Raw genomic sequence first — 27341 nt, 5'->3', positions numbered from 1 at the left:
CTTTGCACCCTTTGACCCACACCTCTCCATTTCCTGCCCCCACGCCCTCCCCTGAGAACCCCCACTTTATTCTGTATGTAGTCAAGTTTTTTTTTTTTTTTAAGATTCCACATATAAGCGAGATCATGCAGTATTTGTCTTTCTCTGTCTGGCTGGCTTATTTCACTTAGCGTAGTGTCCTCACAGTTCATTATCCTGTTTCTTTGAGGAATTCAAAAGATGAAATAATTCCACAATCAAATGATTTATCTTGCATTTGAAAGTCTGCAAATAGAGAAAGCTTGTGACCCAGAGGGAAAAAGCAGATTTGGGTGTGAAATATAGTCTCTACTCAAGTATATTTTTCTCTTCTAAATAATAAACCCTGTTTTGAGCAATTATGTTATGTTTATAACATATTAAAATGAAAAATGCTTCTATGCATTTCTCTTAAAAAAATCTTATTTGTGTAAGCCAGGAGATGCCCTGTTTAGCTTAATCCTTCCTTCATAACTTGAAAAGTTCTCTTCCAAGAACATCAGGGAAGAGTCTACCAGTTTCCTCCCTCACTTAACTGAAAAGAACGTACCTGTAACTCAAGCTGTTTGCACATCGTTACTAAAGCTTCGCAGGGCTCCCCGGAGACATCAGCATAGGATAAGGCGTTCATGCCCTGATATCAAGTCTGTTCAGGATACTGGCTGCGTAACTATCACGTGCTGGGCCCCAAATAAGCTTATTTGTTTGTTTCCTCAAAATTTTAGTTTGAGCTCAATGGAATTGATTTGCAGGTAAACTTTCTGAGAGGATATTTTATAGCAAGGAAGACCAGCCACCCCTGTGAGGCCTCTCCCTGCTACCCCCTGGGGAGCTGGCTTGACCTTGGACCAACATCTGACGCACGTGTTAACACGCCCTCATAGTTGGTTATTGCATGTCCATTTGGTGTTATTGGTCCCCCCCAGGGTTTATGATCAGCTCATCCACGCATACAGATCCCCTGTCACACACACATGGCTGTGCTGGGCACGGCAGGGTCCGTGAAAGTGAAAGTGCATTCCATACTCTGTCCACCCAGAGCTGTACTCCAGCAGGGAGCATCTCCGGTAACATACAGGTAAAAGCAAGGAAAGAATGACATGTTACATTTCCTGTCCTTGCCTTTGAGGGCAAACACTCGTTGAGGGACTGGAGAGAGTAGTCAGGAAAGAGTTCATGAAGGAGAAATGTGTGAGCTTGAAGGAGACCGCAGATCACAGCCACAAGGCACTGACATGTATGTGGGCAGGTCCTACTGGGAGGGAGAAAGGAAGACTGACTTAATCAAGGACAGCCTGGACGCATCTCTCAGGCGTGTCAGCACATCCCGCCCATTCTGCCTTCGAAATGAACCTCAGGCAGCCAGTCCTCACTGCCGGCACCACTAGTGCCTGGTCCATGTCATGGCCCTTGTGGCCCATGAGGTTCAGCCTCCTTGTGGCTGTCCTTATATCCCCCATCCTTACCCCACTCTATGCCCTGTCAATCAGGATTTGCCCCATCCAGACCCCCCAAGGCTTTCCACATACCAAAGGCAAACCAGAGCCCTTCCCGTGCCCCTGGGTCCCGGGATCTGCCATCGGCCCCACCGGCCTCACCTCCTGCTACTGCCTGTTCCCTGCTCTCCAGGCTCACAGCCCCTCTTGGGGTTCCTCAAACACTCCAGCGTGGCCCCTTTTCCAGGCTTTGGAGTTGGTGGTCACTCTCCCTGGAGGAATTTCACAAGACTCACTTCGCTGGTCACCAAGGTCTCTACTAAAACATCATCAAGGTCCCTGCTGAAACATCGCTCTCCCTAGAGGCCGTCCTGTACCACTCTGCCCTCATCTCTCTCGACCCTCCCCGGCTAATCTCTTCCTAGCGCTTATCATCTGGGGCCACATGGGAGCGCTTTGTCTTTCTTGCCGGCTGCGCTGTGTCTAGAGTCTTGCTCACGGCAGATGCTTGCTAAATATTGGCTGAATAAATGCATGGATTGGCTATTTGCCATCCACAATGGTAAATTCAGCCCTTCGAAGATGCTCGGAGCTCCCGTCCCCACAGCAGCAGTTAAACCCTTTTAAGCAGTGCTGTGTGCAGAAGCCTCTTGGGATGCAGAGGCCCCCGAGGAAGGAAACATGACCTGTCTTTTGTGGAGCGCTGGCTGCGATGAGCATCTTCAGACTCCCTGTCTTTTGTCTGCAGGGGCAGCTGCAGAATTGAACTTGGGGACTCAGTTACAGGGAGGAACAGAAACTCCCACCAAAGAGCGTGCCTGCCCTCTTGATGGCCGCACGGTCAGCACTGGGCAGAGCCCACCCCTTCTTTCAAGTAAAAGGAGCGCCTGTGTTCCAATCACCCTGTGATGCAAAGTTTCTGAAAAGGTTTGCTCACCTTACTGACTAATTAAAGGGAAGCCACATTTTTCCCTCCCTGGTCTCTGCCACCATACCACCAAGGGCTACTCGATAGGCGCTTGCAGCTTGGGTTACACAGATGCCCGCGATAATGCCATTTGCTGTGATGATTGAGTCGACAAGGCTGAGTGACTTGGTGAAAATATTCCCCGATTGGACTAACCTGTTGGCGGCTTGCTTACCATCACACTTGTTTATATAATGAAAAAGGAAATTATTTCTGCTTTTAATGATGGCAGCTCCAGAAATGGTGAGTAAAATGGATGTGGGGAGAGAAGATGCTTCTCAACATTTCTCAATGTTGTAGAGCCTGCCAACCACAGCCTGTTTGGGAGGGGACGTTCTCACCCGGGTTCCATCTTTTGGAAGCCATTTTTCCACTTATTCTTACCCTGTTTATGTGGATAAACTATGTAATTTGCTATATGCTGACAGTAAACAGAGGTATGAATAAATGAAAGCCAAAAAAATGGCCCAAGATGAACTTGTTTTTCTAAGATAGTCTTCCAAGCTCTTCTTGCGATAGAAATGAAATAAACATTTTTGGCATGAAACTCTTGTTTAGATTTTACTATGACCTTGGGAAACACGGTTTGTTTCAAATGACTTTGCTAGTTTCCTTTGGAATTTCAAACGTTACAACAGGTAGTCACAGAGGGAATGAAAGCGGATGATCTGAGTATCTGTGTTGATGTGCCTGCTGGAGACCCTGTGGATTTTAGCGCTTGGAGGAAGCAGGTTCCCAGAGCAGCCATCCCTGATACCTGGGAGAGGGAACTGGAGTTTAATTGGGAACCATCTGCTATTTTTCTACTTCCTCTGCTCTCTCAGAGTTACTGGGAATGACTTGGAAAGGTCTCTGGTCTTTGGCGTTGTGATAGGTGGAATTGTTTCATAGGAAACACAGCCCCAGGGTTGTTTTGATGCAAGCCGTCGGTCCAAAGCCACTCCCCACTTTGCTATGTGGGGGAAGGACTGAGCACCGGATGGCTTGGATACTTTCATTCTTAATTAGGTCATGCCCGTGTGAGCCAGGAAAGGTCTGTGTTTATGCGAAGCTAGTAATACTGTTGCCTACTATCTCTTCTGTGGTGCCATCTACATTTTTGGGACTCGGGAATTATGTGAGTACCGAAACAACTTATGCTTATGGTAGGTGTACACATGCACAGGGAAAGAATTGCGTTTATGTGGGACAGGAGAAAACAATCGCAAAAAAGCGATGGAAAGGGCTTTGAGAGTAATTTATCTTCTGAAGAATAACGATATGGTAACTTCTAAATGGTGAGAGGGAATCTCTCTAAAGCAATCGATTTGAAGATTGGTTGGACAAACAGCGGGAAAGTCGTTGTCTTAGCAGAATTAAGTTCATACTTTTTTTTTTTTTTTTTGCTAATTCTAGAAGGTTTTCTGTTATCTGCTGTAGCTCAGACAAAAATGCATTCTCACCAGACGAGTGTTTTCGGTTAATCGATACTGAATGCGCTTTGTGTAGACTGTCGAATTTCAAAGATTTATTGTATGACCAAGATGCACCTGATGCTACAATTATAAATAGGGGAACAAATGCTTTCTGTTCTTCCTCGGCTAAGGAGATAGAGGTGGAGGTGGAGCCGGAGGTCAGAGGTCCTGAAATAGTCACCATGGGGGAAAATGATCCGCCTGCCACTGAAGCCCCCTTCTCATTCCGATCGCTTTTTGGCCTTGATGATTTGAAAATAAGTCCTGTTGCACCAGGTAAGTAGACCCAGGTGAGGACCCTGTGATTTCTGACCACACGTGCCCCATGTAGATGACCAATGTGGCTGACTGTCCCTGTCGGGGAAGTATCTTCCCAGCCGTTCTGACACCCATAGGCTGGTCTTCCTTAGACCTGCGGAATCTCGGGGAGAAGGGGTATTGGAGAGGGGACCGTTTGGTTAAGCCCCTTGCTCTCTCCCTGGAGATGGGTGTTTTCTTCCCTTGTTGGAGGTTTTCAGAGACTGGGGCTCCACAATTGCCCTGTCAATCTTGAAGGAGGTCAGATCCTGGCCAGGAAATCTCTGAGCCCTCCAGGAAGTCCTGAGAAGCAGCAGCCACCAGTCCTTCCGAAAACTCAGGATAAACTGGATGTGTTGCCAAAGATATTAGAGGCCTAGATTAAAATAGAGCAGCAGATGACAGAGTGGCTCCTAAGAACTGAAGGAAAAGAGTTGGTTTTGTAAATAAGTCACAAATGCCTGGTAAAACAGTGGACTCTCTAGCAACCTATATAGCTAGGATCTTTTTGACCAGAGATGGTCAGGACTGGTCAAAGGGAGCTGTGGAGTTGCTGGCTCTGGAAGTCGGGGCTTGGATGCAGGCAGATTCCTGACCCGTTGGTTCTGGGGAGGAACCACAGGAGCTCTGCCTGAGGTTCCAGAAAGCGGGAGTGGGGGTCACCCTAATGATTTCTTTTAAACCACCTGGAAAATTGGCTTGGAGGAGGTTTGGAAAGGATGGGAGGTGGGAGAAAAGGTTTCAAGTAACTGAAAAGACACACTATTTAAAAATATGGCTCAAAATTACTATAAGTGTCAATGAAAGAAAAAAAAATCTTGCAATCACCTGACCCCCAAAACTTACCTGGTTTTTACATCTGCAAAGTCTCTTCCTGCTTTTGCTAATATGTGTGGTTTCATGCACAGTACAGATATAGGTAGGTGGGTTTTTTCCATAAAAGGTTTTTATAAATTTTTTCTTATGGAATCACAGTATTCCATTAAGTAGATATGCAATTTACATAGCCATTTGGTCATAGTTTGACCTATAGTTGTTCCTAATATTTTATAATATAAATAATATAAATATTGATAGCATTATAATATTCCTTTCTCTTATTTTTTGATTATTTTGCTATGACTAAGTAGTGGGGAGGAACAAAAACTTTTCCTTGTAAATAGAACAATGCATTGTTCATTAGAAGAGCAATTTAGAAAATACAGTTCATCAAAAAGATTTTTAAAAAATTACCCACAATGGCACCATTACTCAGAGATAATCCTATTAGCAATGTACTATTGAATTTCTTGCCTTTTTCTATCTATATATCTATATTTCCTCTTGAAAGTAACATGTACTATTTGTGTTATTTTGAAGCTTTTAAAAAATTTTAACAATATCACCTTCACCTTTCTATGGCATTAAATAATTAAATATTTTCTAGATGTTGACAAACTATGGCTGATGAGTCAAATCTGGCCCACCCCTTGCTTTTGTAAATAAAGTTTTATTGGAACACAGACACACTCATTTGTTCACATATCGTCTGTGGCTGCTTTCATGCCATAACAACAGAGTGGGGTTGTTAGGACAGACCACATGGCCCATAAAGTTTAAGTACTATATTTACTATCTGGTCCTTTACAGAAAAAGCTCGCCACCTCTTTTCTATATCATCTTATCCTCCTATAGGTACTCCATTACGTATGTACCTCATTTGTTATTTCATCCGTTCTTTTTTGTGGGTAATTTGGTCTATTTCCTGTGCATCAATATTATAAGCGCCATTCTTCTAAGTGTCCTTGGGGGTCGATATTTGTGTATATCTATGGTGACATTTTGGGATAAATTCCTAGAAGTGGAACTGCTAGGTCAAAACTTTCATCTGTTTTTGAGGTTTCTGGTGTCTAAGTTTACACAGTTGGGAAGTTTATACAATTTCTACCCCTGTGACTGTAGGTGGGGGGCCATTTCCTTTCACTTCATGTGAATCATTGTGAAGTTTGTACATAGTTATGTCTAATTTGCATTGTTCATCATTTTCATTTCTCAAGAAGTCGAAAGTTTTGTTTTGTTTTGTTTTGTTTTTTTCCTTGAGATGGAGTCTCACTCTGTCACCCAGGCTGGAGTGCAATGGCGTGATCTTGGCTCACTGCAACCTCCACCTCCCGGGTTCAAGCAATTCTCCTGCTTCGGCCTCCTGAGTAGCTGGGATTACAGGCACATGCCACCGCACCCCGCTAATTTTTGTATTTTTAGTAGAGGCAGGTTTCACCATGTTGGGCAGGCTGCTCAAGAAGTTGAAAGCTTTTTCACACTTGTGTGCCACTTGCATTCCTTCTTTGGAGAAATACTGTGCATTTTGTTGTTTATTCCAGGCAATGCCCTCAAGGACCAAGTACAGAGGAGACGTGGGGCACCTGCAGTGCCCTCAGGGCAGCCTGGCAGAGAAGCAGAGCAAACGGGAACTGATACAACGTTTCTATTAAATGTCAATCTTTGACTTGACAATTTGGGGTCATTTTCTAAATCTGACTTAGATACAGAGCAGGTGGAATGCGAAGAGGTCATTCCTGGGGTTCCTGAAGATTTCTAAGTGTAAGACGGAGGATAGGCATCCTCATAGAGGAGAATCATTAGTGTGCGGGGGATTGAGGTGTGAGGGTGGAGCGAGGATCCTTTCTACGCGCTCACCACCACAGATGGGCTGCCCTGGAAGGACTTGGTCTCAGACCCTGAGTTAAAACCGCATTCATTATCATGACGTCATTCATTCATTCATCTAGCACATTTTTGTCAAGGACTACGGTGTGTCCCCTGCTGTTCTAGGTATGGAGAATGCAGACTCAACAAACCACTGAGCTTGTCCAGGCCGGAAACACAGAGCTGGCCACGGTCTCTCGTCCTCTTCGCAGCCTCCACATCTGCGACATGCAGCTCCTATTTCCCTGCTCTTCCTCCATCTCCCGCTCACCCTCCCCTCCGCACACTCTTTTCTCCTCGCATTCCACGTCTTTTCATCATTTTTGTCTTCAAATTCTCTTCTTTCTTAGGCAGCCTCAGCTGATACTGATCATTTTATAATCACACTCCTTATTGCCAGAGGGTGAAGTTGTGAGTCTCCATGGACAGGCAGGGAAAGATCTTTTTAGCTCTTCCATGAGAGAGTTCTTGGCTCAACAAGCCCAAGACTAGGAGGAGAGAGGCAGGTGCTAGTCTCATCCTGGGCAATTGTGTGCCCTGGGCAGGCTTCTCTCCCCTTTCTGGATTCCAATCTTCCTAATTTTTAACAAAGACAACTTGGGTATTCATGCATTTTCAGGATTGATGAAGTAATTTATGTGAAGGGGCCTGCTCTCCCCAGGAGGGAAGAGTGCTAGTGGGAATTCTTCTGCTGCCCAGAGAGGCTTATACTTCTGTCCAGGCATCTGGACACTCCTTACATATTGTCCACTAGATTTGCCTGGTTCTGGAGGCAAGAATTGTAAAGGGTCTGAGATGTCACCCTACTTGCAAGCCAAAATTTAGCCTGCTACAGTTTCATGGGTGCTTTGGAAGACACGAGAGTCCTGGGTCAGAGACAAAGGACTCTGTTCCTCTCAGTGCAGCAAGGGGCACAAGCATCCTGTTTGTGCTGGCTGCCTTTGCCTTCTCTGTCCCACAGAGACATGTGGAGCTGCCTACGTGTATGCTGCACATGCAAGCGGTTTGCATTGCTGCTGCATATCCCAGAGTCAAGAGAACCCTCATCTTTATAATGGTCTGAAAGCAGACCCGTGCAAACTTTACTCTGGAGGAAGACATTACATTTGTTAAACTGAACAGTAAACAAAGCTGCCTCTTGCTCTGGAGGGAGACACTTTCTGTATCTTCCAAGGCTGTTTGCTCTACACACAACCTTGAAGAGATGATCTGGAATGAAAGCTGTCAGTGTCTGTGCACAGCAACTGTGAAGAATGGTGTATCAACAGCCTGTCCTCAGCTGGACATGGTGGCTCACGCCTGTAATCGCAGTACTTTGGAAGGCCGAGTGGGGAGAATCACCAGAGCCCAGGAGTTTGATATCAGTGTGGGCAACATAGTGAGATCCCCATCTCTATAAGAAAAAATTTAAACAAACAAACAAAATCAACATCTTGTCCTTGCATCCCCTCTGGGAGATCTCAGCCCTACCTCTGCCTGCAAGCCCCCTGTGTGGGTTTCACACCCTCCTTTGCAGGGGAACAGCCTTGGAAACTGGGATGCTACTTCCCCTCCATATTAGTGTCCTAGAACTGCTGAAACAAAGTCCCCAAAACTGGGTGACTTAAAACAACAGGCATTTGTTGTCTTAGTTCTGGAGGCCGGAAGTCCAAATTCCAAGGTGTCATCAAGGCCATACTCCCTCTTAAACCCATGGAGCACTATGCCCTGCCTCTTCCTAGCTCCTGGTGGTTTGCCAATAATATTTGGCATTTCTTGGCATGTAGATGCATTGCTCCCATCTCTGCCTTCATCTTCATGAGGCTGACTTCTGCCTGTGCCTCCTCCCATCCTCTTCCCTTCATGTATGTTTGTCCCTGTGTCCTGATTTCCCCGTTTTTTTTGTTGTTGTTTTTTGGAGACAGAGTTTCTCTCTTGTTGCTCAGGCTGGAGTGCATTGGCGCGATCTCGGCTCACTGCAACCTCTGCCTCCTGGGTTCAAGTGATTCTCATGCCTCAGCCTCCTGAGTAATTGGGATTACAGGTGCCCACCATCATGCCCAGCTAATTTTTGTATTTTTAGTAGAGATGGGGTTTCACCATGTTGGCCAGGCTGGTCTAAACTCACCTCAAGTGACCCACCTGCTTCAGCCTCCCAAAGTGCTGGGATTACAGGAGTGAGCCACTACACCCAGCTGTTTTCCCCTTTTTATAAGGACAACAGTCACTTTGGATTAGAGCCCACCCTAATGACCTCATTTTAACTAGATGACTTTGTAAAGACTCTCCAGTCCATCTCCAAATAAGATGCCATTCTGAGGTACTAAGAGTTAAGACCTCAACGTGTCTTTCTGGGGGATACTATTCAACCCGTAGCACCATCCCCTCATCCCCCATGGAATAACCGGGTCAGAGGTGAAGCAGGTAGGACTGAACTTCTAAAGAATGTGCCCCATGGTTGGTGGCCCTTTCCCTAATTAAGGCACCTTTCTTTGGGCTGAGACTTCTCTGCAAAGAGGGGAGGGGGAATGGATAGCTAATGTGTAAGTTCTACGCCACTCCAAGTCAAGCTCTGTGACTTTCTGCTCTTCTCCTTTCCGGTTTTCAGATGCAGATGCCATTGCCGCACAGATCCTGTCACTGCTGCCATTGAAGTTTTTTCCAATCATCGTCATTGGGATCATTGCATTGATATTAGCACTGGCCATTGGTCTGGGCAGTGAGTACAATTCATTATTTAGTAGGATCTCAAATACCTAGCCAAGTAGTTAAACTTTCATGAGTGGCCCCTCTCGCCCCGGCATTTTGCTGCTGCCCAGCCTTAATTACTGGAGGCAAACATCCTTTTGGTTTGCTGACTTGAAGTTTTATTTGCCCACATGAATGTAAAGCCAGTCTGGGGTGCAGCAAGGGCTGCTGGCCATGCTCATGGCTTTGTCACCAAGGAACCTGCCCAGTTAGGAGTGGCCAAAGGCAGCTGATGAAATAGAATCCCGCAGGTGGGAAGGAGGCACTGACCGGGGCAGCAGGGAGAAGACAAAGCGGCCCATTCAAGCAATGCAGGCACATCAGCTGCTTTTACAATAAGGTGCATGTGACTTTTGAGAAAGTGGGTCATTTGGATGAAGGGTCTCTAATAGGGAACAATTTTTCTTTCAAATACCTGAATCACAGGTCAGTTTAATTCGCCACCTGCCCCACTGTGTGGTCCACAGCTCGTTCACTTTTTGCCTTCGGTAAGAGAAACCAGGAAGGCCTGAGCAGTTCTCAGTCAGGACTCCTTGCTCGGCCGGTTCAGCAGGTCGGCCCCCAGCTATGCAGTTTCTCTCTTGACTTTGAGCCCTCCAGAGTCTCAGTTCACCTTGCGTTGTGGTTCCTGGGCCAGGCCACTTAGCGAGACCAAGTGGGGCACAGCAGCCCCACCCCTTGGAATTCAAAACAGAAACTGGGCTTCAGGAAACAGGCTGCTGACAGGGATGCAATTTCAACACAAGTTTCATTATTCACGGGCAGCTCCGTGCCGTGTGGCAGGTGGACAGTTGCTCGTGTGGCACTCTGAAAGAGCTGTTGGTGAATTCCTGCCTTCCTCCCTTTCCCAGTCCACTTCGACTGCTCCGGGAAGTACAGGTGTCGCTCATCCTTTAAGTGTATTGAGCTGACAGCTCGATGTGACGGAGTCTCAGATTGCAGAGATGGGGAGGACGAGTACCGCTGTGGTAAGGTCATGGCTCTTCCCCGGGGAAGTAGAAGGAAGCAGCAGAAGCCAACCCTGACCCTTCCCATCTGTAAAATGGGTCCAAGTCATTGCCATTTTTAGGCCATGTCCTCAGCTGGGATTGAACTGGCATTTGCCCAAAGACATGTTGGACTGGGGGTCACGGAGGGCCTTCCATGGAGCTCTGCCTCACTTGGGGAGACCACAGAAGCAATAAGATGAGACCACCGAGAAGTCTCAGGGGTCCAGAGTCCCTGCTCTGTGATGGGGAGGCTGCTGTGGACAAGAAGTGGGTCAGATGTGGCAGAGGAGGGGTTTGAGCTGGCTGTGGAGAAACCCCGGCCTGCGGTCTCAGGGTTCCACCTGCCACTAACGAGCCTTTCTCTCTGCACATCGGCCAGTCCGCGTGAGCGGTCAGAATGCCGTGCTCCAGGTGTTCACAGCTGCTTCGTGGAAGACCATGTGCTCCGATGACTGGAAGGGTCATTACGCAAATGTTGCCTGTGCCCAGCTGGGTTTCCCAAGGTAAGTTAAAGAGCAATTCCAACCCATGGGCAAAACACAGAGAGGATAACAATGAAGAAAGACAACTGCCATTTAGTTGGGCACTATTGGGTGCTTTAACGCTCTCAGATTCCATCCTCGCAGCCACCTTAGGATGCCCGATATCATCCTCACTTCACAGGCAAGCAAACCAAGGCCAGACAGGCTAAGTGACTTGCTCAAGGCACATGGGAAATGGCATGTTTGGGGGTTCTTAGGGCCAGGCCAGGATCGGAGATGCACACGTGCAATAAAAAGCTTCACAGTGAAAAACAAAAAAACAAAAACAAAACCAAAAAACCCTCCAGCTCCTCAGCTTGCAGCTCCTAGAGTAGCTTCCTGGCTTCCCCAAGAACCCCACAGAACCAATTGTTGAAAGTCAGAAATTTAGTGAAGACAAAATCATCCAAAACAGTTGTTTAGCAACATGTAGAACAAAGAACTATAACAGCTGACTGTTCACTTTTTAGTGTTTGTGTTGCCTACATGATTTTTTGCATTGGGGTGACACATTTTTGGCCCAGGCATGGGCCTCCTTCTCTTCCCTGGCCCCTTCCTTCTGACTTCCTACAGCCGCTGTACTTTCACGGGTTCCCCTAGCAGCCTCCTTACTCCCCTTTGCTCTCAAGTCTCAGCACTCAAAGCAAGCAGGCTGCATTCTGCTTTGCCCTCAAGTAGAGGGGGTCATTAAAGCCACACTGCCCTGAGTCCTCCACAGTCTCAGTTTTCAAATTCCATGCATCATATTCTCGGCTCTCTTTCTCCAAAGCCGGTGGAAGCCAAAATGCCCTCCAGCCTCCAGCCCTGAGGTCTGCCTCCTTCTCCCTCCACACCAACTGAGGTTCAGAAATGAGCTGCAATTCAAGTTCAATGAGAACAGCAAAAATCATCCACACTAACACCTTCAGGAATTATATATTACTCCTCAGAGACAAGGAGGAAGAGGTACACACACACACACACACACACACACACACACACACTGCACACAGCTGAGAGCTTCCCCGTCGGGCATTTCTCTTCCCTGCGAAGGTCATGCCAGCTGCCTTGATTACATTTTCCTCAAAACTCAAAGTCGACTGAACTTTGTATTCTACGTACACATCCCATAGCATTTACAGTAAGCTGAAGAAATCCTACTGATAAGCTGGTGTGTTCGCCATGACAACAAGCTACTGCACTATGTTTTGTTCATTTCACAAAGAAAGGAGAACATGGCTGTTTATTCACCATCTTCCATCTTGTGACTCTCCAAACATTTGATTCTTTTTTAAAAAGTTGCTCCACTTTCTCCACTGTTCTCCAGAAGACCTGTGTCCTGGCACTGCGAACATGAGCTGGGCTCTGGTGTTCGTGGAATCACTTTCTTGTATGTGTTCATCTCTTCCAGTGGGGCCCCACGCTGGTCCTGGGCAGATAAATGTCTCCCCTGTTCCTCCAACTCATTGTTCGTGGGGAGCTTGGCGTCTCTGCTTGGGTGCCCCCCGACAATACTGCGCCTATTTCTGTGCTCACCTCCCCTCTGGACTTGCTTCAGGCCAAGCAAAGGGCAGTTCACTGGAATGTGCAAAGAGTGACCCATCCAGGGACATCGGGGGTGGTCACTCACTGTGTGGCTGCAGCCCAGGGTGGGTGGACAGGGCCGTCAGGTGCAGGCCAGAAGCGGGGGTCATCCCAGAACAGAGCGGGCCTGGAATGAATGCCTTGCCAGGGTGAGTGAACTTCATTCTCTTGGCAAAAGGAAGCCTTTGACGGGTTTGGGGGGACAAAATGACATCCCCCAGGTACAATCCCTGTCATATTGTGACTCGCACATGGGCTGAATGCTTCAAAGGGTAAATTTACCACATTGGGTCTGTGTTTCCGATGTGCTTGCAGCTATGTAAGTTCAGATAACCTCAGAGTGAGCTCGCTGGAGGGGCAGTTCCGGGAGGAGTTTGTGTCCATCAATCACCTCTTGCCAGACGACAAGGTGACTGCGTTACACCACTCGGTATATGTGAGGTAGGTGGTCAGGCAATGCTGTTGTCTGCATGAGTATTGAGTCACCTGCTGGATTTGTGATACTGTTCTCAACTCCACAAGGATGTAAGAGGCATACGTGTGTTATCTCAGATGGAAGGTGGGAGTTGGCCACCTTGGTGAGACTGGTGGATGCACCAGGCTGGGGATGTGAGAACCTGGTCCCAACTGGGCAAGTATGGCCCAACGAAGAAAGCGAAGGAAATAGAGTAGAAGGGTAACAGTGCTGTGCGTGTAAACAAGGTACTGTCACATGACAGGCACTCTGGGTGTGTGTGGGGAATGAAAGCAGGCAAGAAAGAATGGGGGTGGGGAGGAAAAGAGGAAGGGAGGGAGGGAGGAAGGAAGGAAGGAAGGGAGGGAGGAAGAGATGGAAGAAGGAAGGAAGGAACGAAGGAAGGAAGGAAGGGAGGGAGGGAGAAAGAGAGGGAAGAAGGAAGGAAGAAAGGAAGGAAAGAAGACAGGAACGAAAGAAGGGAGGGAGGGAGGAAGGAAGGAAGGAAAGAAGGAAGGAAAAGAGGGAGGGTAAAAGGAAGAAAAACAGAAATTAAGATAGAAATTTATCCTTCTTTGTTTACTAAATATTTTAGCATTCATTCTTTAATTTACATGTTTTCCCCAACAACTCATGGGGAAGGTAAAACCAGGTGTCCTTAAATAACCATCAGGTAGCTGAAACCTACAGGGACCACCTGCCTTGCCCCAGGTTAGACGGTACATAGCAGATACAGCCAAGAGTTCTGAATCCAATTCCATATTATCTTCCTGACACCTTGGCCCAAACCCTAAGATGCTCATTTTCTGCTCTGGGAATGACAGGCTTGTTGGTCTGTCCATCGGGGATGAATAAGCACCTGGGACCCACGTGCAGTCTGGAGGGACAGCTCATGTCTTGGGTGCTAAATCCACAGTCTGGTGACACTAGCTTTCTCTTGCATGATGAGCTGGGGCTCAAAAGGCAGAAAACATTACAAAGATTTTGGGATCCTTTTCCCTTCACTATAAGAAAAGCACCCACCCAGGTCTCCACCTGTGTGTGGGGTTGGGGGTAGGACTGTCAGTTTTGGGGCAATCACACTTTGTTGCTCTGGGGAGGAGTCCTCTGCCAGGTGTGTGAACCCAGGCTACAAGGAGTCCTGGAGAGCTTGCCATGCTGTCCCTTGGGCACTCTTGTGTCCCCAGGGACCAGGAGGTGGAGAACATTGGGCTGAATCGCCACGCAATGACAGCGTGATATGTTGATAGAACATATCTCCTTATACATCCTTTATCACTAGCTATCTAAAGCTTAGAAATACAGAACAGCCCGTTGCATACACAATACTTCACTGTCAGTCGAGTGTTTTGGAATGGATTGTGTGACCTCATCCTCATTTTTTTAAACATAGACTAAAACTGTAATCTATATTCAAGAGAGGGGGAAATAGAATTTATTTTTATGTTACCCTAAGATTAAGTTTTTAAGAGTGTTCCTTTCACAGACCTGGGGCATTTTTCATGGAGCCTACTTTTTCTCTGCTTTAGGGAAGGATGTGCCTCTGGCCACGTGGTTACCTTGCAGTGCACAGGTAAGAGTTCTAGAAAGGCAGGGCTCTGGGGGAAGCAAGCACACGCTGAGTCCTATCTCCTTGCCCTCTGAGTCCTCTCTCCCATGGGGCTCTGTGTCCCTTCCTCCTGGGTGCCAGGTGGGAACTCTGTGTACCCCTACCTGCTGGACGAGGGGAGCAGTGTCATCCTCACCTGTTGGCCTCACCTGTCAGGTGGGGGAGACAGCCAGAGCAACTCATTAGCAGCAGACAGGACCAAGGCCCATGATGTCCCATCGCTCTGTAGAGCCTTGAGTCCCTGACTTAGTACCCACTTCCTCCTTACACGTGCACAGTGCTCACTTCAGGCCTCGGGCAGTATCCCTCATTCCTGGCAGAGGGGAGTGTTCACACTGCAAGGGTGGGGTCTGGAGCAGTCAGGGAGGTGTGTGCACCTGCGGCCATGAGGAGGGGGCTGCAGAAGGTTCCTGCCTGCTCCTGACATCCCAGGGTGTTGTCATCACTGGGGGAACAGGATGGGGTGTGGCACTGCCAACGCTGGGCACTGACCAAGTAGGGCAGATGCTTTTCCCACCACATCCCCCACAGCACCCACCATCCTCAGGTCTCCCCAAGAGCCTGACCACTTCCCCTGCTGAGCTCCCTCTTGCAGCACTTGTCTTACAGCTGCTGTGAGCTCTGGGAGGGTCGGGGGCAGTGAGGATGGGGAGAGAGGAGCAGGTGCATGGTGGTGACACCATGTCCCCCAAAGAAGTCTGCAGGGTGGAGCCACAAGCCCTTGTTCCCTTCCGTAGCCTGTGGTCATAGAAGGGGCTACAGCTCACGCATCGTGGGTGGAAACATGTCCTCGCTCTCGCAGTGGCCCTGGCAGGCCAGCCTTCAGTTCCAGGGCTACCACCTGTGCGGGGGCTCTGTCATCACGCCCCTGTGGATCGTCACCGCTGCACACTGTGTTTACGAGTGAGTGCTGCTGACCTTCTTCCCAGACCCCTGTTCACTTCTGGGTCATGTCGGGGCGGGACTGCTTTGGGTGGTGAGAAGCAGGTCCAGAGGGAAGACAGAGAGACCAACTCCCAAGTAATGTCCAGTTGGAGAGGTGAGAGGTGCCTCCAGCCTCACTGTGGACCATCATCATCGGCTGGTGGTGACTGGTGACCTTGAGCTTGTTTTCAGGATTGTAGCTCCTACAGAAAGGACAGACAGAGGAGGAAGGAAGCTCTTGTGCTGGAGGAAACCCACAAAAGTGAAAGGACCTAGACCTTCCTGTAGCTAATTCCAGTGGACCATGTTATGGCAGAGACAGGGTGAGACGGTAGTGAGGGAGGCTAGAGGGAATATGTTGGGGGCCAGGTACTGGGTCTCTTCTTCTTAAAATCTCAGGAGCTTAGAGTGCAAGAAAACTGCAGAAAAGACTTCCAAACACAATGATTCTCCCTGATATTTTTACCCCCGATTTTGTTGCTGTTTGATGAAGAATGGGCCCTGATAGACTCCTTGCAGTGAGCAACGTTGAGTTCAGCCCTCAAATGCCAAGAAGACCTCAGAGGTGCTGAGAGTGAGGCCTGTCTGGGAAACACATGGGGTGTGGGTCTGTGTTTCTGCAGGGCATGAGAGTGCAGTTACGTATACAGCATAAACAAGCAGGGTGATGGGACCACCTCTTGCCTGATAACCTCTCCCACCATCTTCCTAGGTTTTCAAGACACCTGAGGTCAATGAGTGCAGTGGTCAGACTTTTCCTGTGCTTACCTCTTGCTCTTCTCATTTCAGCTTGTACCTCCCAAAGTCATGGACCATCCAGGTGGGTCTAGTTTCCCTGCTGGACAATCCAGCCCCATCCCACTTGGTGGAGAAGATTGTCTACCACAGCAAGTACAAGCCAAAGAGGCTGGGGAATGACATTGCCCTCATGAAGCTGACTGGGCCGCTCACGTTCAATGGTACATCTGGGTCTCTATGTGGTTCTGTGACTCTTCCTTTGTTTCAAGAGGATTTGCAATTGCTCAATGAAGCAGTCTTATGATGGCTGCTTTATAATCCTTGTCAGATATTAATAATTCCAACTCCTGATTCATGTTGGTGTTGGCATCAGTTGATTATCTTTTCTCATTACAGTTGTGATGTTCCTAGTTCTTGTGATTTCATGTGATTTTCAGTTGTATCCTGGACAATGTGGCTATCATGTTTGCAGACTTGAGTCCTACGTACCTTTTCAATGTTACCCTGTTTAAATGTAGTTTGTAGATCCTGGCCTACAGAATGAATGCACTGATGATTCTGCCAGGTAGATTGGTGGGTTGTGGTTCCAACCATAACTTAATTTTAGAGCCTTCGTGGGCTGTGTGCTTTGTCTGGTGCCACCTTCTCCCTGTTGGTGCCACCTGGAGGCAGGAAGAGCTTCTTGAGGCCAGACCACCTGGGGCCTCTAGGTGGTGGAAGAGAGTCATCCATCTGTAGGGACAAAGAGCCCTTCCCTGTCCAGATGCCTAGTGGGGATGCGTCGCCTCCACCAGTGCCACCCACCTGCCTGTTTTCTCCAAGTAGAGGGGCCATCTCGGTTGAGAAACAGAACCTCCCAGGCTGGCCAGGTGGTGTGCTGGCATCCTCTCATTTCTTTACAGGCTGAAAGATGCTGGGCACCCTCAGCCCCCTGGAAGTACAGAAAAGTTCTCTCCCTACCAGCAGCTCCTAAACACCCTGTTTCTTGAAAAAGTCAAGCCCTGCCCTCTGGACATTACGAAAATGCCAGAAGAGACACACCTGATAAAACTTTCAAACATCTCGTAGATGCAAACAAAGTACTAGGAGACCACTCCCAAATAAATTAAAGCCCTTTCTCCTTCTCAAGAAAACAGGGAGAGCATAATAAATAGGTGAATTCCCTCTTATTGGAGCAGAATCCTGGCCTGAGACCAGCTGCAGGCTCTACTTGGCAGAGTCACTACTGCATCCATCTCATGGACACGTAATGCCCGAAAACAAACATTTCCGGAGAGGCAGGAAAATGGTTGTGGTGGTGCCAGTTTGCCAACTATTATTAATGATGTTGGTTACAGGAAATGAGTACTTGTACTTTGACAAAAATTCAAGTGAGTTCTTTCATTCCTTCTCTACCTCTCCATTACTGTGCTGCACAGAAAAGCTTGGGAGAACCTTAGGGTGTGTTCACATGAAAGCCTGAGGTATGTGCAGAGCACTCTGGCTTTGGGGGAGGCCCACAGGACCCAGCTCTACACACAGGCAAACTTGTCATCTCCAGATGTCCCAGGAACCGTAGCAATATTCATGGAGCCATATTCTATAAGCAACACGTGTACTGTGATCTAGACCAGGAGTGGGCACGTGCTGGCCTGAGGGCCAGGTCTGCCCCATCGTGTTTTGGTAAATAGACATTTTACTGGGCACAGTCACACCTATGTGGGTACCTATCACCTGGGGCAGTCTTCATGCTCCAATGGCAGCCATAGAGACCGCACAGCCTACGAAGCCCAAAACATTGACTATTGAGCCCTTTCCACAAGAGGTGTGCTGACCCTGGTCTAGGCTCCCTCACCCTGCCACAGTGGAGGGCTGTTCTACAGTTTTAAGTGCTCTGGGAGTGGTGGGTGGGGTAAGGGGCTCCTGCTGTGAGCTGATCGTTTTCAAGTAACCAAGGGCTTGACCTTCCCTTGGGAGATGGTTCATGCTCCTCTGAGGAAGAAGCACAGATGAGATGGTTTTCTTGGACTCCTGCTTCAATTGAGTTGAGAACTACTGTTTCCTTTCAGAGATGATCCAGCCTGTGTGCCTGCCCAACTCTGAAGAGAACTTCCCTGATGGAAAAGTGTGCTGGACGTCAGGATGGGGGGCCACAGAGGATGGAGGTCAGTGGGCTGAAGCCAAGATTCTGAGCCCGGGAACCCAGAACCCAGAGGGCTGCGGAGGGGGCTCCCCCAACGTTCCAATGTGATGTTCCCATGGGCTGCCCAGATACGCCGGCCAGGGAGTGCATGTCAACTGCTCAGGACACAGTCAGCCGAGGAGCTGTGGGTCAGGAGTCACGGTTCCATTGTTACGGGGACAACATGACACTGCAGACCTTCTCAGGAGAGAGTTAGACCTTCTTAAACACAGCAGGTGTTTCCCTTCCCCTGCCCAGACCCCCAGCCTCGTTAACTGAGGACATACAGAGCCCACCTAGACAACACTCCCAGGCTTCATTTGGAACTCAAAGATTTGTGTTTGTGAAGACTCTTTGCCTTGTGGGACTTTGGAAGATGTGTTCTTTCATCCTACAAAGAGCAAGTGGAAGCAGCAGCAGATGAGATTGCTGTAATAATAAGGAAAGCAGGAGTGGCAGTAACCATAGTCCATGCAAGTGAAGCCTGGGTGCCTTTCCTTAGTGTGGGCACAGAGCCGGTCACAAGTCTTAGGTTTTTCCATCAATCACTTTCTTTGTTAGTAGGAAGAGGATTCATTTTCTGTGGCTGCTGTAACAAATTCTCACAGTCTGGGTGGCTCAAAACGATGGAAATTGGCCAGGTGTGTTTGCTCACATCTGTAGTCCCAGCACTTTGGGAGGCCAAGTCTATGGGATCCCTTGAGGCCATTAGTTTGAGACCCTCCTGGGCAACATAGAGAGACATCGTCTCTACAAAAAATACAGAAATTAGCCAGGCATGGTGGCATGTACCTATAATCCCAGGACTTTGGGAGGCCAAGGCAGGAGGATTGCTTGAGCCCAGGAGTTTGAGACCAACATGGGCAACATGGCAAGACCCTGTCTCTATAAAAAATTAGTCTGGGCCGGGTGCAGTGGCTCATGCCTATAATCCCAGCACTTTGAGAGGCCGAGGCAAGTGGATCACTTGAGGTCAGGAGTTTGAGACCAGCCTGGCCAACATGGTGAAACCCTGTCTCTACTAAAAATATAAAAATTAGCCAGGCATGATGGCACATACCTGTAATCCCAGCTATTCAGGAGACTGAGGCTGTAGAATCACTTGAACCCAGGAGGCAGAGGTTGCAGTGAGCCAAGATCACACCATTCCATTCCAGTCTGGGTGATAGAGCAAGACTCCATCTCAAAACAAACAAACAACAAACAAACAAACAAACATTAGCCTGACACAGTGGTCCCAGCTACTCAGGAGGCTGGGGTGGGATTGCTTGAGTCCAGGAATTCTAAGCTACAGTGAGCTGTGATCATTCCACCATACTCCATCCTGAGTGACAGAGTGAGACTTTGTGTTTAAAAAAACAAAAAACAAAAAAGAACAACAACAAAAAAAGAAAATGTGGAGATTTATTTCCACACCCAACTGTGGTGTCTGTAGGGTGGTTTTCCTGGAGGCTCTGACCCATTTCCTTGGGTTCTGGTGGCTGCAGCTGCACCGGCGTTCCTGTGCTTGTAGTTGGATCTCCAGCCTCAGCGTCCGTCCTCCTGTGGCTTTGTCCCCTGTGTCTCTGTATCTCAAACTTTCCTCTCCTGTGTCTTATAAGGACACCAAGTCGTTGGATTTAGGGTCCACCCTAAACGCAGGGAGATCTCATGTTGAGATTCTTACATTAATTACATCTGCAAAGACCCTATTCCAAATAAGGTTGGGCTCCATAGTGGCAGGTAGGCATATTTTGGAGGGGCCCACAGTTCAGGCCAACACAGGAAGTTCAGTGTTTTCCTCTCAACACCGATCACTTAAGCCCCTCGCCCCGCTGAAGGCACACAGGGGCTGACCCGGATGCTTCGAGTCTGTGGGGCCTACTTACCCCCCGCCCACTGGCAGTGCTGCTCAGCTGGCCGAGGGCACTCAGAGCTCTCTGTAGTTTCCAGCCCACCCACGTGGCCCAGGCCCAGCTCTGAGCCAGTGCGGCTGGTCCAGGGCCCTTCCAGCTTCATCAGAACCAGCACCCCTGGTGTGTGGTGGGAGCTGGGAGACCAATCTTTGCTCCCCTTCCTCTCATGGTGGGCTCTCATTCAGGACCACCCAGCCCACCGGAGTCATTCTAATGACACTGGGCTCTGAAGAGGAGGCTGTGCAACAGCTTCATCCTCCCAGGAGATTCTCCATCCTGCTGCAGATTTACTTCTCGCTGTCAATCTGCTCTGTCCAGCACAAAAGGTCCAGCGAGCCCCTGTCCTGATGCGGCTTCAGCCCCAGCCTGTGCTGGAATCTTCTCCCATAATGCGTTGAGCTGTTTCGCCACGTTCCGGGCAGGAAGCTGAGTGTCTTGTGATACCATGTGCTCCTCAGAGCAGCCCCTCAGGGTCCTGTCATTGTGGGATTTTGTTGTCTCCATGAAATCTATGGAGTCTTTAAAACATCAAGATGCCTGGGTCACATAAACCAGCTAGGCTGGAGGGGTCCATCGCTCCGTGTCGGGGGCGTGCTTGGCCCACTGCAGGTGGATTGAATCTCCTGTGACTGTTGCAACAAACGACCCCAAATTCGTGGCTTAAAATGACACAAAGGTATCATCTCATAGTTAGGAAGGTCACAGGTCCAAACTCAGTCTCAGGGCGCTGGTGTCAAGTGTGGGCTGGGCTGGCTTCTCCTGGAGGCCCTCGGGGAACCTGCCTCCTGCCTTTCCCAGCATCTGCGCTCTGCCCGCACTGCTTGGCTCGTGCCCCTCCTTGGTCTTCCAGGTCAGCAGTGCCACATCTTCTAATCTCTCTCTGACTCTCTGACTCTGGTCCCTGCTCTGTCGTCACGGCTTCTCCTCCGGCTCCTCCAAAGACCCCTGTGACTTCGTTGGGTCCACCCTCTTACTCAGGATCATCTCCCCGCTCAAGGCCTGTGCCTCAATGAACCTGCGATGTCCCATTTGCCCTGTAAGGTGACACAGTCATAGCTTCTGGGGATTGGGGTGAGAATGTCCTTGGGGGTCATTTTTTTGCTGACCATCCCAGAGTTCACAAAGATGCTGAGTGACCTTCCTGAGCCTCAGTTTCCCTCCCATAACTTGGGGTATTCTGATGGCTGATTGGGCTGGTGCCCTGGGGAGGTGCCTTGGCCACTGTTGCCCCCCCCCTCCACTTTGGACACTTTAGGAGAGTCGGTGGCCCTGCCTTGAAGCAGAGTGGCCCCTTGCGGCCACCTAACAGGTGGGCAAGCTCTGGGCTTGACATGCTTCAAGACAGTGGGAATCTACTCGTCCCACCGGCAGGGCCCTGTCCTTTTCTGCTGTTGCATCACACCAGGGAGCACCCCCCTCGTCCCTCGTTCCCTCGTCCCCCTGGTCCCAGCACGCGCCCTCTGTGTTTTGAGCCAGGCTTCCTTCTCACACGCCTCCCCTCACTTGCTTTGAAGCAGGTGACGCCTCCCCTGTCCTGAACCACGCGGCCGTCCCTTTGATTTCCAACAAGATCTGCAACCACAGGGATGTGTACGGTGGCATCATCTCCCCCTCCATGCTCTGCGCGGGCTACCTGAAGGGCGGCGTGGACAGCTGCCAGGTACGGGGCCGCAGGGGTGGGTGGGGCCGTGGCAGGGTGACCCAGCCCTTGGGACAGGCCCTTGCCAGCATTTCCCTGTGACAGAACAAAAAGTAAATTTACAGGGCGTGGAGAAGAAATTTGCTCAAGATATCACTCCTTCTCCTGGCTGCCAGGCCTGTGTTTACCCAGTGATCTGGCTCTGTGTGGGTGCTGGGTGGTGGGAGGGGTCTCGTGCTGCTCCCTTCCAATTCTGACTTTGTGGGGGGCCACAGGGGAGGTAGGTAGCAGGGAACCAGTGAATCTGGCCCTCCAAAAGTGCAGTGGGTGGGATTCCAGTTCTAGCAGGTGGATCACAGGTTACCTGAGGGCCCTGGCCAGGCGGACCCTCCCTCTCACCAGCTGCCCTTGAGCTTCAAAGGGTCAGGGTCTGCATTCTGGAAGGGACACATAGCTGGAGGCAGCACCCCAAAGGGGTCGAGGGACATCCTCTCTTGGGGATGCTGTGTCTGGACGGGCTGGTGGGTTTTCTTCTGTAACCTGGGTGGTCCATTGTGACATCATGAAGGGGATCCCAACTCCACAGCAAGCAGCCTCGCATGGCAGTCTGTCCCCAGAAAGCAACCTCGCATGGCAGTGCCTGTCCCCCAACGTTTGCTTCTCTCCTGTCACCCAGGGGGACAGCGGGGGGCCCCTGGTGTGTCAAGAGAGGAGGCTGTGGAAGTTAGTGGGAGCGACCAGCTTTGGCATCGGCTGCGCTGAGGCGAACAAGCCCGGGGTGTACACCCGCGTCACCTCCTTCCTGGACTGGATCCATGAGCAGATGGAGGTGGGTGCAGCGCCCTCCCCAGCTCACATTGTCCCTGGTTTTTGACCCCTAGGGTTCATTAAATGCAACCCTGGTCTTGCCATAAAGAACCAGGGAGTGACCAAGTGGTTGTCAGTTCAGCAGCAATGATTTGGTGGCTCCAGGGTGTCAGACGCTTGTGCTGAAAACAGAGATCACAGCTAGTCCTGGGCAGCTCTGGGTGGGTACAGCCTGGCAGGCAGAGGAGCTGGGGCCGGGAGGAAGAAGGAGCCTCACGACATGGGAAAGGAGGAGGCAGTGAGGAGGAGGCCCTGCTGGGATGGGGATGGGTCAGGTGTGCCCCTGTGTGCCAGGAGCAGGGAGAAAATGGGAGGGGGCGAGGGGCTGAGACAGTTCGAGAGAGGACCCTGCCTGACCGCTGAGGGGCTGGAACCTCGCTGAGAGCCAGGGATGTGAGGCAGCATCCGCAGTCAGGAGGGGCTTGGAGAGCTCTGCATTGGTGGTGTGGGGGTGGGCAGTCCTGGAGGGGGAGGGGTGGAAGTGGGAGGGGCCTACAGGGGGGCACCAAACAGCGAGGCTGGCTTGGCAGGACCCGGGCATGGAGGGGAACCCTGAGACGGTGGAGGAGGAAGAAGGAGGCTTAGGGCTTCGCTGGGATCCTGGCAGGTGAACACAGAGCCTTTCTCATGTGGGCGCTGGGGAAACATTTGCTGGCTCGATCTCAGAGTCTCTCACCCCACTCCTTGGGATGGTTTTAAACAAAGGAGGTCCTCACTCAGTACGGCTGATGGGATCTTGGAAACTGCAGCTTTAGGAGAAACAGCGTACACAGGCCCTCCAGCAACATCCTTGCTTGCAATGTAATTTTGTTATAAGGTCGATGAGAAAAAAATTGGTTTCATTATATATCATTTTGCTTAAAGTCGTAGTTTGCAATAACTAACAATGATGTCAAAGTGAGTACGGTTTTCTTCCTAATTCAGGTGAAATTTATATAACATACAATTCACCATTTTAAAGTGAACAACCCTGTAGCATCAGCACATTCCCAGGGCTGTGCAGCCGCCACCTCTGCCAGTTCCCAGCATTCTCATCTCCCAAAAGACACGTGGCACCCTAGAAGCACGCAGTTGCTCCCCACTCCACTCTTCTCCCCAGCCTCTGGCACCCACCAGTCAGCTTTCTGTCTCCAAGGCTCAAGGACCTTTTTAAAAACCTTTAATTTGAAAAAATTGACCAAGAAAGGACATCAGATGCTGAATGTGCCTCAGGCGTTAATTCCCATTTTGCTCTCATTGATTTTGTGCCTTAATTGAGAAACTACAGAACGGTGCCCACGGCAGAGAGCGAGGCCTGGGACTGAGACCTGGGCTAGTTTCACCTTCAGCACTGCTGCCCTGCAGCCCTGAGCAGTCACAACCCTCGGGGCGTGGCGAGGGCTGTGCTCCAGCTTGGTGGAAAGTGCTTGCTCCTGTTCACCTTGCTGGGAGAGGCAGCCTGGCCTCGTACCGGGCACTGAGTGGCCTGCAGTGCTCTTCAGTACAAAGCTCAGCTCAGCGTGCCCGCACTGTAGAAAGGACCAGGATGGACAGCTGGATGGGAGACCTCCTCACTGTTCAGGGTTCTGTGGGAACCTGGGGCACAGAAGGGTCGTGGGTGCAGAAGGCAAAGGGCGGGAAAGGAGAAGCTGGTCCTCCGCACGCGTCTGCGGAGGCATTCACGGGACACAGATCCCCAGGGGCTGAGCACTGAGCCGGTGATCCTAAAAGTCCTCCTTAAGACACTGAAGGTGCAAGGCAGAGAAGCCCACTCCCATGTCTTCCAGCTGTCGTGGGCGAGCTGGAGAAAAACGTTCAAAATCAGCCTGGGGAGCCCGCTCACAACGGTGCCACGACGGGGCCGCCTCAGCCCCTCCCCTGTCAGCACCATCCTGGGCCACAGAGGCTGTGACCCTCCCTGTACTACAGCGGAGGCGACCTGCATGAGACCCCCGGCTAACAAGGGCAGAGTGTGAGTCACATCAGATCCCCGACATGGCCCCAGCGCCACTGCACAGCGGAATCAACAGATCTCACACTTAGGGGTGCAGAAGCCTCTCTCAGGCTGTTTGTTAAATGTGAAGATTACAGGGCGTTTCTCCAGAGTCTGATGGGGAGGTCTGGGGTGAAGACCCCGGTGAATTTGTTGCACGGGGGCTTCAGGGCACACTGAGAAGCGCTGGGAGGGTCTTGGAGGCAGTTTCCCCTATTGTGGTGAAGCTGTGGGAAGCTGTGGTGGAGGAGCTCGTCTGTGACGCTGGCTCCGGTGGTGCCTGGAGCCCCTGCTCCTTGCACGACGCCTTAGTCATCCGCTGCCTCCAACCCACCAGTGCATGTGTGAGATGCGCGGCCTCAGACACACAGAGCCTTTCCCAAGTCCCTCTTCAGACGTCCTAGGGGAGACTCAGAAGAAACTGCCTTTCCTGGGGGGCTTTCCAGCGGCCCGCTGTGCGTTTCAGTTGTTCCGTTGTGAGGAATGTCAACGGGAGGGCCTTCCGAGGACTCACTCTCTTGCGGGGAAGTGTCCCGTGTGCTAGTTGGTGGCATGACCGCGGCCTCATCTTCATTTTCATCCAGCACTTTTCTCTGTCTAGTTGAGGGCTTAAAACAAAATTGTTCTGACTCAAACCAGAACTTAGGAACACAGTGCCAAGACCTAGAGGTTTCCTATGGAAGTGACGGAACGGTCACAGGGCAGAGATGGGACCTGCAGATGCTTTGCTGGTCGGCGCTTTTCCTGCCTGCCTCGGATCCGCTCACAGCTGGCAGCCCCAGGGGGAGGCCAACCTTGTCTTCATTGTGGAGAACAGCCTCACAATTCCTGTAGGGCAAAATGCAGGTGCCTGTTCCGTCACCATGTTGGACGGATGGCTGGAAGTGCTAAAAACAATAACACCTTTGTTTTCATTTACAGAGAGACCTAAAAACCTGAAGAGGGAGGGGACAAACCTGCATTCCTGCAGTGATGAAGACAGCCCAATCCTCCCCTGGCCGCCTGTGTGGGAACCTGCACATCAGCAAACACCTTCAGAGCTCTGCGTTCCGGCACCAGCAGCAGGCCCGAAAGAGGCGCCCTTCCATCGGATTCCAGCACAACATTCCAGCTCCTTTTTTTTTTTTTTTTTTGAGATGGAGTCTCGCTCTGTCGCCCAGGCTGGAGTGCAGTGGCGAAGTCTCTGCTCACTGCAGCCTCTGCCTCCCCGGTTCAAGTGATTCTCCTGCCTCAGCTTTCCCAGTGGCTGGGACCACAGGCACCTGCCACCACGCCCAGTTGATTTTTATATTTTTAGTAGAGACGGGGCTTCACCATGTTGGCCAGGCTGCTCTTGAACTCCTGACCTCAAATGATGTGCCTGCTTTAGCCTCCCACAGTGCGGGGATTACAGGCATGGGCCACCATGCCCAGCCTCATGTTCCTTTCTGATCTTCACTAAAAACAAAAGAAGCAGCAACTCACAAGTGTGGCCTTTCCCACTGGTCCACTTGGTTTTCTCTCCAGGGGTCTTGCAAAATTCCTGATGAGATAAGCAGTTATGTGACCTCATGTGCAAAGCCACCAACAGCCGCTCAGTAAAGATGTACTGGCCCAGAACTGCAGAATTGTGGTCATTGCACGTTTTTATCCCTAGGGACCAGAACCAAACCCACTCTTTCTACTTCCAAGACTTGTTTTCACACGCGGGGAAGTTAATCTATGAATGACTCATTTAAGGCATATTTTCATGATTTCTTTGTAGCATTTGGTGCTTGATGTATTCTTGTCCTTTGATTCCAAATAATATGTTTTCTTCCCTCATTGTGTGGCATGTCTGAGTGGACACTGACTGGTCATGTGAATCGAAGTCATCCACTGAATTCCAGAGGCTCCGTTACCGTCATCTCTCCTGTGTGCACTGTGCATTTGGCATTCTTCTGTCGGAGCAGGTTGCTCAGCAGATTAGCATCAGCTCATGTCATACACAAAACTCAAAAGCAGAGCAAGGCCGGAGGGAGTGAGCAGTGGCCAGAGGGTGTGAGACCTGGACGGAGGGTCTGAGTGGTGGCCATAGCGTGTTAGTGGTGGCTGGAGGGAGTGAGTGGTGGCCATAGTGTGTTAGTGGTGGCTGGAGGGTCTGAGTGGTGGCCATAGTGTGTTAGTGGTGGCCGGAGGGAGTGAGCAGTGGCCAGAGGGTGTGAGACCTGGACGGAGGGTCTGAGTGGTGGCCATAGTGTGTTAGTGGTGTCCGGAGGGAGTGACTGGTGGCTTGGGGGTGTGAGGCCTGGATGGAGGGTCTGAGTGGTGGCAGTAGTGTGTGAGCAGTGGCCGGAGAGTGTGAGCGGTGGCCAGAGGGAGTCCACGGTGGCCAGAGAGCGTAAGCGGTGACTGGATAGTATAAGCGGTGGCCGGACTGTGTGAGCCATGGCCGGAGGTTTTGAGT

The 27341-nt window shown here is 50.2% G+C and overlaps 1 protein-coding gene across 3 annotated transcripts; it reads left to right on the top strand.

Annotated features, from left to right (window-relative positions):
* The first annotated feature begins 175 nt into the window (after positions 1-175).
* On the top strand, positions 176-26722 carry TMPRSS3 (transmembrane serine protease 3). 3 transcript variants are annotated; one of them, XM_009202204.3, is made up of 13 exons: positions 176-3538; positions 4007-4151; positions 9445-9555; positions 10436-10552; positions 10953-11076; positions 12973-13098; positions 14641-14684; positions 15458-15623; positions 16434-16603; positions 18431-18526; positions 21953-22098; positions 22754-22906; positions 25838-26722. In XM_009202204.3, exons 1-13 carry the CDS (start codon positions 3338-3340, stop codon positions 25853-25855), a joined length of 1617 nt encoding a protein of 538 aa, XP_009200468.2. In that variant the 5' UTR covers positions 176-3337; the 3' UTR covers positions 25856-26722. The 3 variants fall into 3 exon arrangements, with proteins under 3 accessions (XP_009200468.2, XP_003895496.4, XP_009200469.2); XM_003895447.4 differs by having other exon boundaries at positions 3157-3538; positions 21956-22098; XM_009202205.3 differs by having other exon boundaries at positions 3506-3566.
* The last annotated feature ends 619 nt before the right edge of the window (positions 26723-27341 follow it).

This window comes from Papio anubis, chromosome 4 (assembly GCF_008728515.1).
Source record: "Papio anubis isolate 15944 chromosome 4, Panubis1.0, whole genome shotgun sequence".
NCBI classification, from domain to species: domain Eukaryota; kingdom Metazoa; phylum Chordata; class Mammalia; order Primates; family Cercopithecidae; genus Papio; species Papio anubis.
This window is presented reverse-complemented; position numbering and strand designations above follow the sequence as displayed.

What these genes read in the sequence shown, in the direction of transcription:
- TMPRSS3 (XM_009202204.3), top strand. Translation starts at nt 3,338, where the DNA reads ATGCAAGCCGTCGGTCCAAAGCCACTCCCCACTTTGCTATGTGGGGGA. An exon ending in TTTTGGGACTCGGGAATTAT is followed by an intron (nt 3,539 to 4,006) that starts GTGAGTACCGAA and finishes TCCTCGGCTAAG; the next exon opens with GAGATAGAGGTGGAGGTGGA. An exon ending in CACCACTCGGTATATGTGAG is followed by an intron (nt 13,099 to 14,640) that starts GTAGGTGGTCAG and finishes TCTCTGCTTTAG; the next exon opens with GGAAGGATGTGCCTCTGGCC.